Genomic DNA, 12343 nt, shown 5'->3' with positions numbered 1-12343 from the left:
GTCAAAAAATCAGGAAATTGTCCTCTTAAAGTGGATTAAGGAGCTTACTGCAAGTGGCTACGCTCCTAGCCATCGGATATTACGTGAGGTTGCAGACGAAGTTCGGTCAAATAAGTGTCGCGTTTTTCAGCCTCAACACCTACAACTACAACAACAACCTCAAACTCAACAACCTCAAATACCTAACTTACCTCTTGGGCAAGAGTGGGTGCCACGATTCATTCAAAGGCATCCTAACTTACGTGTTAAGTTAGGACGTAGAGTTGAGGCACAGAGGATGAATGGGGTTACAAAGCAGGTGTTAAAGGGGTGGTTTGACGCGTACAAGGGCCTTATAACAGAGCAAAAAATCGAAAACTACAACACCTACAATATGGATGAGACTGGATTTTCAATTGGAACTATGCAATCTACACGAATTATAGTCGATTCTACACTCCGTACGCGTTTTCAAGCTCATCCTGGCCGACAGGAATGGGTGTCTGCTGTTGAATGCATCTGTATGGACGGAACAGCTATTGAGCCCCTTATTATTCTTAAAGGACAGAACATCCTACAAAGCTGGATTCCGAAGGAGGTTATACAAAAATGGCACTTCTCTGCAAACACAAAAGGATGGACAAGCAATCTTCATGGATTAGAGTGGCTAAAACGCGTTTTTGAGCCCTCTACAAGAGCAAAAGCAACACAAAATGGAAAACTACAACAACGCCTCCTTATTTGCGACGGTCATGATAGCCATATAAGTGGAAGCTTTATATCACACTGTATTCAAAATCGAATATCGCTCCTTATAATACCTCCTCATACATCTCATGTTCTACAGCCACTTGATGTTGCAATTTTTGGACCTTTAAAGAAACACCTTACAACAGCCCTCTCGCACCTAAATGAAGCACAACTACTACGTATACAGAAGTCGGAATGGATAGAGGCATACATTACTGCAAGAGCAGCTGCTTTTTCAAATGTAAATATCACTTCTGCTTGGAGAGGGAGTGGGCTACAGCCATTTCAACCACAAACAGTCATTCGGGCAGCTACGCTTCCTACAACAGACGTTATATTAGAACGCCCACATACTCCTACAGAGCATGATATTTTTGAGAAGGTATTCTTAAACAGCAGTCCACCTGATTTTAATACGCTCCAAAAAGCGAATTCTGTGCTCTCTACAGCCTTAAATCAAGGTGTTTTGAATACTCCTACAAAGCGATATATTCATAAGTTAGCAGACGAGACAGAACGCCTTAATACACGTAACACTCTTCAAAAAAGAGAGTGTGATAACTTACGCTCAATTATTCAAAAGCGAAGAACACAGAATAAGGGTAAAAGAGCAGTTTTAAAGGGTCAATTCCACATTTCTACAGAAGAACTCCGGTTGCAAGTTGTAGAAGCAGAAGCAGCAACAGCTACAGCTTCACAGAGGCCTAGAACAACGCCACGACCTATAAATGAAGCTATAATTGAGGAAATAGATGAAGAGAGTGAAGAAGAGCCTTTAGAGGATGATATAGATGAATTAGGGTGGTAGTAATTGAATTATTTGCGATTTTCTAAGTTAGTGGTTTAGTAGATTAGCCCTAGATTTTGGTGGGGTAGCAGGTCCGGCCATGTAGCAGGTCTGGCCATGACCTACGTTACTACTCTAATAACATGTAACTTAGAACTTTAGAAATAGACAAGCTTTTTACTGCCAAGCTTAAGCTCTATAAAACTAACAATTTCTCCTATGCATTTACTATCTTATGCCCTAGCTTAGTTTTATATTCTAAACTATAGTTAATGATTTCGCTGTCTTTATATTAGCAATGGAACAGTTTTATAACTAGCTTAAGATCGAATTTTTAGATGATATATAGATAGTATTCGAGGGCAGTTAGTCTGATTCATTCATTAATGGACTTATCTGTGACATAGGTAGCGTCAATCCTTCTTACTGCTGGCGATCAACTCTATAGCGAAAGAGCAAAGGTCCTGCCTTCCGCTTCTCTACCGTGTAGTGCCCTACAATCAAAAATGGCAAGAACGATACTTGAACCTTCCTTCTATTATCTCAAAACTCCATAGGGAAAGGGCGACTGTCGTGCCTTCCTCTTTCCACTTTCCACTATCTCACATCCAAATATAGCAGGAGCGATGGTCGTTCTTTCCTGCTGCTACTGCGTAACTCCACAGGGAAGGAGTAATGGTCGTTCCTTCCCCTCGACGCCCCTAACACTTCTTCTCCGAACTCAAAGCAAACCCAAGCTGCTCCCGCTTCTCCTTAACAACATACACAATCTCCGCCACTAACCCCCTCCTCTCCATCATCACACCCTCTATTCCACACCCAACCCCCTCATCACCCCTCTCATTCCCATATTCGCCGCCTTCATACTTATAATTAACTACCTTGGGATTTATAATATGGTACATTTTCAGAAGATGCGGAAAAGTCAACATTGTGTTAGGGCATAAGTCACAGTTACCGTGGGAAAAAAGAAGCACTGGACGTAGTTCACTAGAGCATTAACGGGTTTAACAGTTCGTTATGTAGAAGGTGCATCTGATGGTATTTCAGGCCAGGCTATTTGAACATAATAGAATAGTCGATTAATTTTAAGATGACTTCTTGCGAGCGAATATGGACCGAGTCTGTGACTTATTGCGACCTTTCTTTAGCCCAGATGTATCATCGTCAACGGGGTCTTCCTTGTACTTGCTCTTATGGATCCTAATATCACGCCTACATTAATCGGCTGCCACTCGTTTGGTTAAGGTTGCATAGAAACTCACCAGCTGTTGCCAACCATGCTGATCCCCTTACTTTCGGCCATACGGTAGTATTTGGCGCTTTTCTTCATGTCCTTTTTGCATCCGACCCCCTGAGCATAACAGAAGCCAGCTTCTGCAAGTGCGTCCGCGTCGCCCCATGCTTCAAATTCCGTTAGCAAGTAATCTTACTAAAATAGGAGAGGGAACATACCACCAGCGATCTCAAAGCACTGCAATGCAAGCACTTTATCTTGCTCAATACCCCAGCCATTAAGGTGACTCATTCCCAATTCGCACATGCTGAGTGCGAATTGAGCCTTTCTTTGCTTCTGATCTACAACATCCACAGCCTGTCCTCCTTTGGCGGCATTTTCATCTTCATTCACTTCCAATGTGGCGGATTCAGCAGCCTTTCTGAGCCATAGAACACCTTCCTGCTGATTTGCACGCATACCCCAGCCGTGTCGGCAGGCAAGCGCATACAGGAGCATGCCAGTAGGATGATTTTGCTTCGCCGCAATCCTGAGATGATAGGTACTCTCGTTCAATGATCCATTCTCGTGGCATTCTATTCCCTTTGTTACATGCCACTCTGCAGACTTCTCTGCATTTGGGTCCCGGTTCGCACGAGGCGGAGACGTCTCAGTTTTGCTTGATGAGGGTTGCGGCAGGTCTGATTGGTTTGAACTGGAAGGCTGTTCCAATTTCGGGCTGGTTAATGAACCTGGCTCGGGCATTTTACCACGTGGGAGAGCAAATGTAGAGTATATGGTTGAAGGGGCTGGGGTTTCTTGAGTGCCTGGTGGAGGTATACCGGGTGACAAGTTCGACGGCATTCGAGCTATATCGTCCCTAGACATAAACCGCTCACTGTCCATTGATGACTGCCGCATGAGCATTTCTGGTGGTGGCTCGGCGCGACTCAGTGGCCTTGAAAAATTAAACGCAGGCTTAGAAAGCCGGTTGGTGCTAGCAGAGACGTCAGAATAAATAGATGGTGATCTAGGCATGAATGGCGAGATGGGCGAAGTCGATAGGCTACTACTCGACGAGAGCTTGCGCAGGTTATTTCTCTCCGACGGGGCAATTGCTGCCGACTCTTCATCCGAACCATCGGCAGATATCGACCTAAGACTAGGTATCTTTGGGGAAAAGGGAGATCGAGGAGGGGCAAGAGCGCGAACGTCGTAGGAGCGCTGCTGTGATATCGAATCAATGCTCGGACGGCTTGACAAGTGAGATGGAGAGCGGTCTTGCACTCTACCGCTAGGAAGCTGGCCGATTGGCCCCGGGGACTCTTCCGTTCGGCTGTGCATAATGTTGTTTCCAGTCCCCCCTGGTTTCCGTCCGCGGTTGGTTTCATCATCATCATCGTGAGTAAGGGGGAAATTGAGCATTGGGCCGGGACTGGGGATCTTGCTCATTCTAGGATACACCGAGATAGGCCGAAGCGTAGGCTCATCGACTTCTGTTCTCATCCCAAGACGAGACGACTGAGGATCAGCCATAATGTTCTCTGCATCACGGGCAGAAGCAGAACGAAAAAACCCCGGCCGTGATGCTATCAAAGGACTCTCACTCGAAAGCGGTGGCAAGCGGCTCATACGGTTCTCTCCCTTCATCCCCTCCTCTAGCTTCTTTGCCAGGAGCCGACTCTGTGCAGCGAAGGCATCGAGCGGCGACAGCTCGGGGGGGACATCGCCGGCGACATGTAGGCGGGGAGATGGTAGAGGGCGCAATGAGGGTTCGTAATCTGAGCCTAGAGGGCCATGGGACCGCGATCGGATCTCGATCGCTGGTGGTCGTGAACCCATGCGATTGATCGTTTTGTAGCTTTATATATAAGGTGTAGTGGGGGCAGCGGGGCAGCACGTCAAGAGTTCCGTGCTGCGCAGTGATGTCGTGTTCGAAGTAGTTGGGCAAAGTTCCGGTACCATCCACTGGTTCAAGTCGCAATCTGTTATAAGGTGTCACACCAATCTGGTTCTGGCTTTTGTATGAGCATGTGCCTCATCGGTATGTATGTATTCCTCCCAAAAAGTCCGTGAGGTAGGTCGGCCACTGATATGTAATAATATCTTGCCTCCAGCACACGGTTTTCGGCGGGCAGTAGAAACGACGCGAAGGTCGAGGCAGATGGCACAGTCCGGTGACGAGTTGAAGGTAACGATGCCAACTGGGCGAGGGGTATATAACTGTGGAATGGCGGGCAGGTGGAGTATTGTCTGACGATGCGAGCCGGGTGAATTAGTTATGCGCGTGTGAGGGCAACCGTGGCAGAAGTTCGAGTAGATCGCGACTGTATACACACAAATTGACTATGCGACGGAGTCAATAAAGTAGTGAATTCAATGGTGTTCCGCTTTGCGACAAGACAGAATGAGTTGTTCGTATTCACCGAGTGACGACAAATAAGCGATTCAGGGGATGAATATACAGTGTAAGAGTCTGGCGGCCCATCCCCCAGGGCGAGTGAGTGAAACGGGTGTAGTACTGTAACTGTAAGGGTACAGTGGTATACCTCGCTCCCGCGTCAAACCCCGCACATTGTGGATTTGCAGTAAGGCGGCACTTGAACCCCTAAAAAGTAAGGAGATAGCCGCTTCCGTTCCGTTCACGTGGTTTGGCGCTTGAGCTAGAATTTAAGTTTACTTCAGTGAGGGATGTCACACTCGCTGCAAACTCGCTGCAAACTGCATATCTATTATTTGGCTTTGTAGTTAATTCGATTACAGTTGTGCATTGTGGATGGAGTATCCTCTGCTTGTGATCCAATGACACAGATACAACACAAGGGCATCTCCATGGTTAATAACCTTAAAAGATTGATTGATAAAGCCAATTCCTATCACCTCTACTATAAACTCCTCGCCGTATGCTCCATAATATGACAGGCACGTTTCCAAAAACCCGCCACTTTTTCAGAGTGTCTTCGCTTGTAACTTCTTAATCCGCGAAACTCCCTCATATAAACCGCGATCCACGGCCGCAGCCACGGTCAGAGTACCACCAACAATCGCACATAAGCCGGTAATGAAACCGGATAGAGTCTTAGTACGCTCCTCCCTGTTGATAACCTTCATAGGCGAGATATCCTAATGTATATTAGCATGCATCTCAGGGTTGCCGGGGCGTCAGGGACTTACGTATGAGAAGAAAACGCCTGGGATACCAGTACGAGAATGCAGGCGCTCTTTGTGACCCTCGGCGCCGTCATCTCCACCGCTAAGACTTCTCTTATGGCTAGTTACAGAATACTGATGAGTCTCGACACTTCCATCCATAGCATGGCCATAGGCTCCAAGCCCAATGTTCTCCTCGTTAATCTGGGTTTTAGCTGCACTTTTGCTGTTCCATCCGAGGGGGAGGTAGGAGGTTGAGACGACCTTAACGAAATACATATAGTTGAAGGCAGGGTCACGCGTATGCTGTTGTGTGCCGTCAAGAGGATTGAGATGGTGGTTGGTCCATGGCTGGTTCTTACCACCAAACTTCTTTGAAAGCCCTTCAGGTAGTTGAGGGCCAAAGCGCACATGGTGGATGGTATGCGCGAAAGAGTGTCCGCGCTCCAGACTCGGAGTATCCCAGTAATTGGCCAAATCGTGGACATGCATGTTGCCATTGCTGTAACTGCGTCCTGGGGCGATATGGAAATTGCCAATGACCTTGTTTACCCGCACTCCACCTTCGATGCGGCAACCTTCCTTGCGCTGCTCATCCAGCCTTTCGCTATAGTGTTCGCGCTCGCACTGCTCGACGTTTTCGCCTCGGCCAAATGCCCAGGAAACAGACGCGTAGGCATCTCGTACTTCGTCGCAGGTGTTACAACATCCTGCTTTCTGTGCGTTCGGTGGAGGGGTAGCGCCGTAACACTGGCCACAGTATGAGGGATCCAAGTGCGCGGCTTTTTCTTCGGTCGAGTGCCTGTTCAATATTAGACTCGAGTCAATTGTTCAATGGGGAGGCATATTCACAGGTCAAGTGCCTTCACATCGATAGCTCCGCCACCCGCATCGGGGGAGTTCAAGCGGACTTTGCTGACTCCATGCTTAACACCCGTCTGCATCTCGCCCGACACATCCATCACATCAAGCGTAAGAAGCTCGCACGGGACGTATGGGAATGTAATGTTCATCCAGATCTCCATCTTCTCTCCTCTGCTCTTGTCCACCACCAACTCCGGGTGGACGACAATACGGCGATAGTCCGCCCATTCTCCAAAAGCGAGATAGATTACTATGAGGAGCGAAGCAATTGTAACAATGCCTCCGCTGGTGGTGCGTACTCGCGCCTCATCCACCGTCTTTGTGAAGGCATCTAGCCTTGTGAATCTAGATTTCGGCGGCATCCTGCAGAGCGCGGCCGAGGATAATTGGTCGTTGAGAAGACGTCGAGGTCAATTGATAGAGCCCAAAGCGATATCAGCTCATAGTCGAGATTAGCGCAGCTTCCACGTAGGCGTGGATTGTCGAATATGCCCCAGATTCTGCGATTCTTCTGGGTGACACTTCATGGTTGATGGCTCTCCAGGTACCGTCGCTTCAGGCCACCTTTCTCATACAGGGATCTAGTTTCGTCAGATACGCTAAGTACATGGATCATCGTGTGGGGCGTAATGCTCGGCGAAGTCGCGACCGCGACCGAGACCGGGGTACGGGGGGTCACATCCCGGAGGCACCTCCTCCAACGAAAGGCTATGGATGTACTCTATAATTAAGCATCTTTTATCGACTACTAACATAAATATAAAAAGTGCATTTTGGAAATTAGAATGATATTAATGAGGCTTATAAGCTACTGCTAAATGCTGGCCATATATATAGGCATGTCGAATATTGCTTAGGACATATAGAAGATAATAATTTGTCCAACCAATTTCGCATCTTATGTACCACAGTGCCACAATAGATACGATAGATACATGTACTAGATATCGTTGTGGTTCAATTCCCAACCTCTCAAAGGACAAGCACGCTGAAAAAACGACCCAAACAATCCAGGGGCATAGCAGACCCGGTGGGTATCTCGCAAAACACAAAACCAAAAACAGCAACAACTTAAGGCAGCTGACCGATGCCCGCGCCACCTGCGTCCTCGTACTGTTGCCTCCACTCAATGTTGGCGACGGCACTCTGGAAGGCACCAGTGAGATCAGTGTGGAACAGCGGGCGGTTGAGCCCGTGAACCACTGCGACACGATTTGGCTGCTTCAACTGGGGCACAAGACCATCGGTGGTGGTGGTCGAGGGGCTGTTTCCAATGTCGTCAGGGCTGGAGGAGGTGCGCTCAGCATCCCGTGTCCGGTGCTTCACAAGCTCATCCTTTTCAATACCCTCGGCAACCTCGGCGGCGGAATCTGCCCCGCCAATTTCAGCCACACTGAAGATTGGCTTCCATCGGTGGTTGAAGTCGACACCTGGCTGGGATGGGTTTCCGAATCCAGCACTAACCAACGCCCGCTTCGTCCAGCGGTTGTTGATGCAGGCGAAATGCCAGTCAACGACCTCCGGTGATGTGTATTTGTCCAGTTGGTTGCGCACGTCAATAAGCTGCTGCACCGAGGTGATGTCGACATTGTTCACAGAGCTGAAGTCGAAGATAATAGCTTTAAGAGTAGGTTTTCCGGAGTCGTCGACCTCTACTTGTCCACGGCGAGGTCCCGGGTCGTTCCAAGGACGGTCTCCTAGCTTCCCGTACGAATTCGGATTGGTGCGCCTAGTGACGGCAAAAATGTGATTCGTCAAGTGGTCAAGATAGTGATTGGCGTTGGGATAGTTGAAGCCTTCAGAGAATCTGTAGATGAAGACTCCAGGGTATGGGGTTTTGATCTCGATCTCGGGGTTCGACCCGTCGTCATGATCAATGGGAAGGAAAATGTTGCGGGAGCGTGCGTCCGTGATGGCGGCATTGGATGTCGGAGCATCCGAATCCTGTTGGTTGTATTGATCGGTACTGTCGCCAAGGATATTATCTCCACGGACGGAGTGAATCTTAACCTGGCCAAGGAATCGACCCTTGGCTTTCAACACACGGAAAAGCAAAATAGCGGCCGAGATGACGATCGTGCAGTAGATACCGTTCTCAATAGACGAGAAGATGGTAACAAACACACCGACGAAGAAGATGAGGACCTCCCATGGCGAGACTCGCCAAAATCGGTAGATCGTGTTCGGGTGGGTGATGAGATCACCAACGGCATGGATAATAACTCCTGACAAACTCGCGCTCGGGATGTAAAAGAAGACTGCCGGTAAGGCGTAGATAGCAAGGAGTACCACAACGGCAGTGATTACACCAGCAAATGGGGTACGGACTCCGGCCTTGGACTTAATTGCTGTGCGGGAGAAAGAACCAGTGGCAGGATATCCGCCGAGGAAGGGTCCGAGGATGTTGGTAACGCCGATGGCGACCATTTCTTGTGACGGGTCAATAACGTAGTTGTTGATTCGGCCAAAGGACTTTGAGATCGCGATGTGCTCAATCAAGAGAACAATGACGGAGGCAGGCACTTCGGAGATGAACAACTTGATGATAGGGATAGTGATCTTCGGAACCGCGGCATTCTGGAATCCTGTTTTATATTAGATAAATAGAACAAATGCGCTATAGTGCAGAATAGCATACCTCTAGGAACCTTTCCCAAGATGCTGAATAGCGGATGTGCGCGATGGTTCCTGTTGACGAGATAACTGATAAGTGTGTAGAGCAGGATAACGAAGACTGTTCGGAGAGTCGACACGAAGAAGAACGTCTTCTTTTGGCTCGGATACTTCTTGGCAGCATAGCTGCACGCGAAGCGGATGATGTATAGCATCGCAAGAGCAGTAATTCCCATGGCCGCATTCAGGTTGGAGTGCTTAAGGTTTTTCAAGGTATTGATGATGACGAGATATGTGGGAGCACGTGTGTCCAGAAGTTTGTTGATGCCCATCATAGTTGGAACTTGGCCAGCTGCAATGCTAATAGCCGATCCGGTCATGAATGCGGTGATAGAAGTGAGCGAGATCAAATCAACGATCCATCCCATTCGAAGCAGACCGATTGTCACAATGATAGCCCCACAGAGTACAGCCAATGCAGAGGCAATAACATGCCCTGGAATAGTAGGATCGATGGCATTCGCTTTGATAACGACATTACCAACAATTGTTGACATGACGGCAACAGGCTGTTTCAGGAGTCAACACAGTCCCAAAATTCAGGGGGAAGAGGGATAACGTACACCAATAGTAATATCCTTCGAGGTTGCAAAGAACCAGTATATCAGGACGCCCATGAAGGAAGAGTATAAACCAAACTGAACTTCTAGCTTTGCAAGCAGAGCATAAGCCATTCCCTGGGGGACAACAACAGCTCCAATTGTAATACCTTCACCAAAGTCAGCAGGTGTAGGGGAGATGCGACCGCGGGCGGGATAACTGACCTGCGACCAAGTCACCGATAAGCCATTGCACGTTGTAGCGCGTAATCCAGTAAGTAAACGGGAACAGTGATCTGAGGTAGGATCCCAAATCTTTCCAACTTGGGACCGTCTCATGGATCCATTCCCAGGTCGACGGCTCTTCCTCGACGAAAGTATCAGCCGTCTTGGTTGAGAAGACAGACTCGCCCCTGGTGGTGGTCTCGTAGATATATGGCTCGTCAAGCTTAATTCCGAGAGCTTTAGCCACGAAGTGACCAGCCTTTGCCCTTGACTCGGCCATCTTGGGTAGGATGACCCTTGAGGGCGGTAGCAAAGGAAATCGAGTCGATTAAGATCCGAGGTGTCTAGTGCACGAGTTGCACCGACGTTGCCAGAAGATGACAAGAAAAAGACGAAACTCTTTTCCTAATGAAGGCGAGGTAGTTGCGAAGGAAGGGATGCTGACCAAACTGAAGACTGCAGATGATGGGAGATGGCGTGCCTTATATCCCTTGAACAAAAGAATGCGTGGAAAGGGTCAAGCTTCAGCTGGGCGCGCAGAGTCGCGTGGAGAGTGAAACAGTGACCACCCTGACCCCCGCGTAGGAGCACCGAATATGAATATGGCGCGGCCTGACAGACAAGGGTGTGGTGATGTGCAATGTGAAGTGGGTTGCTGCCGAATTAGAGCGTGTGTAGTATATGCAGAGTAGGTATAGTCTAGGTTGCTAGATGAGCTGCAAGTTTACCTTTGCAGGAAAGGGTCCCCTGTGAAAGCACGGGTGCCGTGGGGGAGGGATCCAAGAAGGGGGAGGGATCCAGAAGTATGGCTCCAGGGATTTCCCGCTGCGGAGAGACGAGAATAAGCAAGTAGGCAAGCTTTCGCAGGACGCCACGAGCTGAGGTTTGGAGGGTATGGTGAGATGGTGGCTTGACCTGAGTTGGTGTGGGAGCAGCACAGCACGCCAGAACCTGGACGATTACCTCACTCTGGACGGAAAAGGCGTGATTTTCTATAAATCAGAAAGCGACAGAGACATTCGCAGTGTGGCGTCGTTAAGTCGTTAGGTGGAGAAGGAGCAAATTGCTTGTTTGATAGAAGCCACTCTGTTGTCTGAGATGGAATGAGGAGATGGGATGAGAGTGGTGAGGGTGGTGAGGGCGTAATTGGGGGCGTGTTGGTGGCCGGAGGTTCTATTGAATTTGAAGGCCTCGGGGTATAGTCGTCACAATGGTGTTGTTTGATAGGAGCCGGAGAGAGGAGAGGGCGAGAGGAGGGAGGGGAAGAGGAATGGACAGGTGACTCGGCTTAGGGTGTACAATAATTGGGATGGATTTATATGTACGACACGAGCGAGCTCGAGTATTATACCGCGAAGCCCTCACAAACCGGAGCCATGACCGGGCCTCCGAGAGGCGGGAAACGGGGATAAATTCACAAACAAGATCGATGTTTGGTGGAGAGGAGTGGGGGGAGGGGGGCAAGAAGGATAGAACGAGCGGGAGTTGTTAGCATAAGGCACGTCCAGTTTGTATAGTACGTATGCATGTATGCATGTACTTGCCTTGGTATATACCCTTTCTCGCCATACTGTATGCTGCAAATGTAAGGCAGTTGGGCGGGTTTACAGTATGGATAGTAACATAGTACGCGTTATGAGTACATCGGCCCGCATAAAAGAGAGAAAAAGAGAGGAACGTTTGGAAGAGTGGAAGAGCACGCCATGTTATCCCTGCAACCGAGGCGGCTCGGTGTGGATAAGCGTGGGCGGAGTGGATAGAGATTGACAAGGGGCAGACTAGGGCAGAGAAGCGATAGGGAACCTTAAAACGAGCCTGCACCAAGCCTGCAGATATGCGCGCATTCCGTATGGACGGACTGGATTGTACGTACTGTGTAGGCAGTAGAAGGCAGAGATACGTACACGTCTTGAGTATACTAGAGAATGCTAGTGTAATACGTATAATGCGTATCCTTCTTTTCATACGTGTGAAGTTTCCCACATGCTTACGAAGATCGCGTGGACCCCAACAGCCTTTCCCTTACTTAGTAAGAATACTGACTGTAGTAAGAATAGTAAGTATAGTATATTACATACATGGCTTACAGAATCGTGGCCGTGGCAGTGGTTGTTGGAAGTACTGTTGTGAGCTGTGTTGCCCGCAAACCCCATACAAAAG

The 12343-nt window shown here is 48.7% G+C and overlaps 4 protein-coding genes across 4 annotated transcripts; 1 reads left to right on the top strand and 3 right to left on the bottom strand.

Moving 5' to 3' along the window:
* The first annotated feature begins 2 nt into the window (after nucleotides 1-2).
* On the top strand, nucleotides 3-1690 carry VE01_10819 (uncharacterized protein). Its single transcript, XM_059464269.1, has one exon. The coding sequence runs from the start codon at nucleotides 278-280 to the stop codon at nucleotides 1535-1537; it is 1260 nt and encodes a 419-aa protein (XP_059320252.1). The 5' UTR covers nucleotides 3-277; the 3' UTR covers nucleotides 1538-1690.
* An 848-nt stretch (nucleotides 1691-2538) lies between these two features.
* VE01_08177 (uncharacterized protein) lies at nucleotides 2539-5320 on the bottom strand. Its single transcript, XM_059463946.1, has 3 exons — nucleotides 2972-5320; nucleotides 2782-2920; nucleotides 2539-2719 (listed from the first exon to the last, which is right to left on the bottom strand). The coding sequence occupies exons 1-3, from the start codon at nucleotides 4572-4574 to the stop codon at nucleotides 2605-2607; spliced, it is 1857 nt and encodes a 618-aa protein (XP_059319451.1). The 5' UTR covers nucleotides 4575-5320; the 3' UTR covers nucleotides 2539-2604.
* A 135-nt stretch (nucleotides 5321-5455) lies between these two features.
* On the bottom strand, nucleotides 5456-7283 carry VE01_08176 (uncharacterized protein). Its single transcript, XM_018277604.2, has 3 exons — nucleotides 6735-7283; nucleotides 5907-6684; nucleotides 5456-5855 (listed from the first exon to the last, which is right to left on the bottom strand). Exons 1-3 carry the CDS (start codon nucleotides 7106-7108, stop codon nucleotides 5682-5684), a joined length of 1326 nt encoding a protein of 441 aa, XP_018127496.1. The 5' UTR covers nucleotides 7109-7283; the 3' UTR covers nucleotides 5456-5681.
* A 253-nt stretch (nucleotides 7284-7536) lies between these two features.
* On the bottom strand, nucleotides 7537-11660 carry SUL2 (sulfate permease). Its single transcript, XM_018277603.2, has 4 exons — nucleotides 10184-11660; nucleotides 9983-10128; nucleotides 9385-9928; nucleotides 7537-9331 (listed from the first exon to the last, which is right to left on the bottom strand). Exons 1-4 carry the CDS (start codon nucleotides 10461-10463, stop codon nucleotides 7818-7820), a joined length of 2484 nt encoding a protein of 827 aa, XP_018127509.1. The 5' UTR covers nucleotides 10464-11660; the 3' UTR covers nucleotides 7537-7817.
* Between the last annotated feature and the right edge of the window lie 683 nt (nucleotides 11661-12343).

This window comes from Pseudogymnoascus verrucosus (assembly GCF_001662655.1).
Source record: "Pseudogymnoascus verrucosus strain UAMH 10579 unplaced genomic scaffold scaffold_45, whole genome shotgun sequence".
Lineage (NCBI taxonomy): Eukaryota > Fungi > Ascomycota > Leotiomycetes > Thelebolales > Thelebolaceae > Pseudogymnoascus > Pseudogymnoascus verrucosus.
Note: the sequence above shows the minus strand (reverse complement) of the source record. Positions and strands in the feature narration are given on the sequence as shown.

Bases quoted from the DNA above. Each gene is read 5' to 3' on its own strand.
- VE01_08177 (XM_059463946.1), bottom strand. From the start codon at position 4,574: ATGGGTTCACGACCACCAGCGATCGAGATCCGATCGCGGTCCCATGGC. The intron at 2,921-2,971 runs GTATGTTCCCTC...CGGAATTTGAAG, and splicing joins GTGCTTTGAGATCGCTGGTG to CATGGGGCGACGCGGACGCA. The intron at 2,720-2,781 runs GTGAGTTTCTAT...GCGTGATATTAG, and splicing joins AGCATGGTTGGCAACAGCTG to GATCCATAAGAGCAAGTACA.
- VE01_10819 (XM_059464269.1), top strand. From the start codon at position 278: ATGAATGGGGTTACAAAGCAGGTGTTAAAGGGGTGGTTTGACGCGTAC.
- VE01_08176 (XM_018277604.2), bottom strand. From the start codon at position 7,108: ATGCCGCCGAAATCTAGATTCACAAGGCTAGATGCCTTCACAAAGACG. The intron at 6,685-6,734 runs GTGAATATGCCT...AATATTGAACAG, and splicing joins GATGTGAAGGCACTTGACCT to GCACTCGACCGAAGAAAAAG. The intron at 5,856-5,906 runs GTAAGTCCCTGA...AATATACATTAG, and splicing joins CAGGCGTTTTCTTCTCATAC to GATATCTCGCCTATGAAGGT.
- SUL2 (XM_018277603.2), bottom strand. From the start codon at position 10,463: ATGGCCGAGTCAAGGGCAAAGGCTGGTCACTTCGTGGCTAAAGCTCTC. The intron at 9,929-9,982 runs GTACGTTATCCC...CTCCTGAAACAG, and splicing joins CGAAGGATATTACTATTGGT to CCTGTTGCCGTCATGTCAAC. The intron at 9,332-9,384 runs GTATGCTATTCT...AATATAAAACAG, and splicing joins CTTGGGAAAGGTTCCTAGAG to GATTCCAGAATGCCGCGGTT.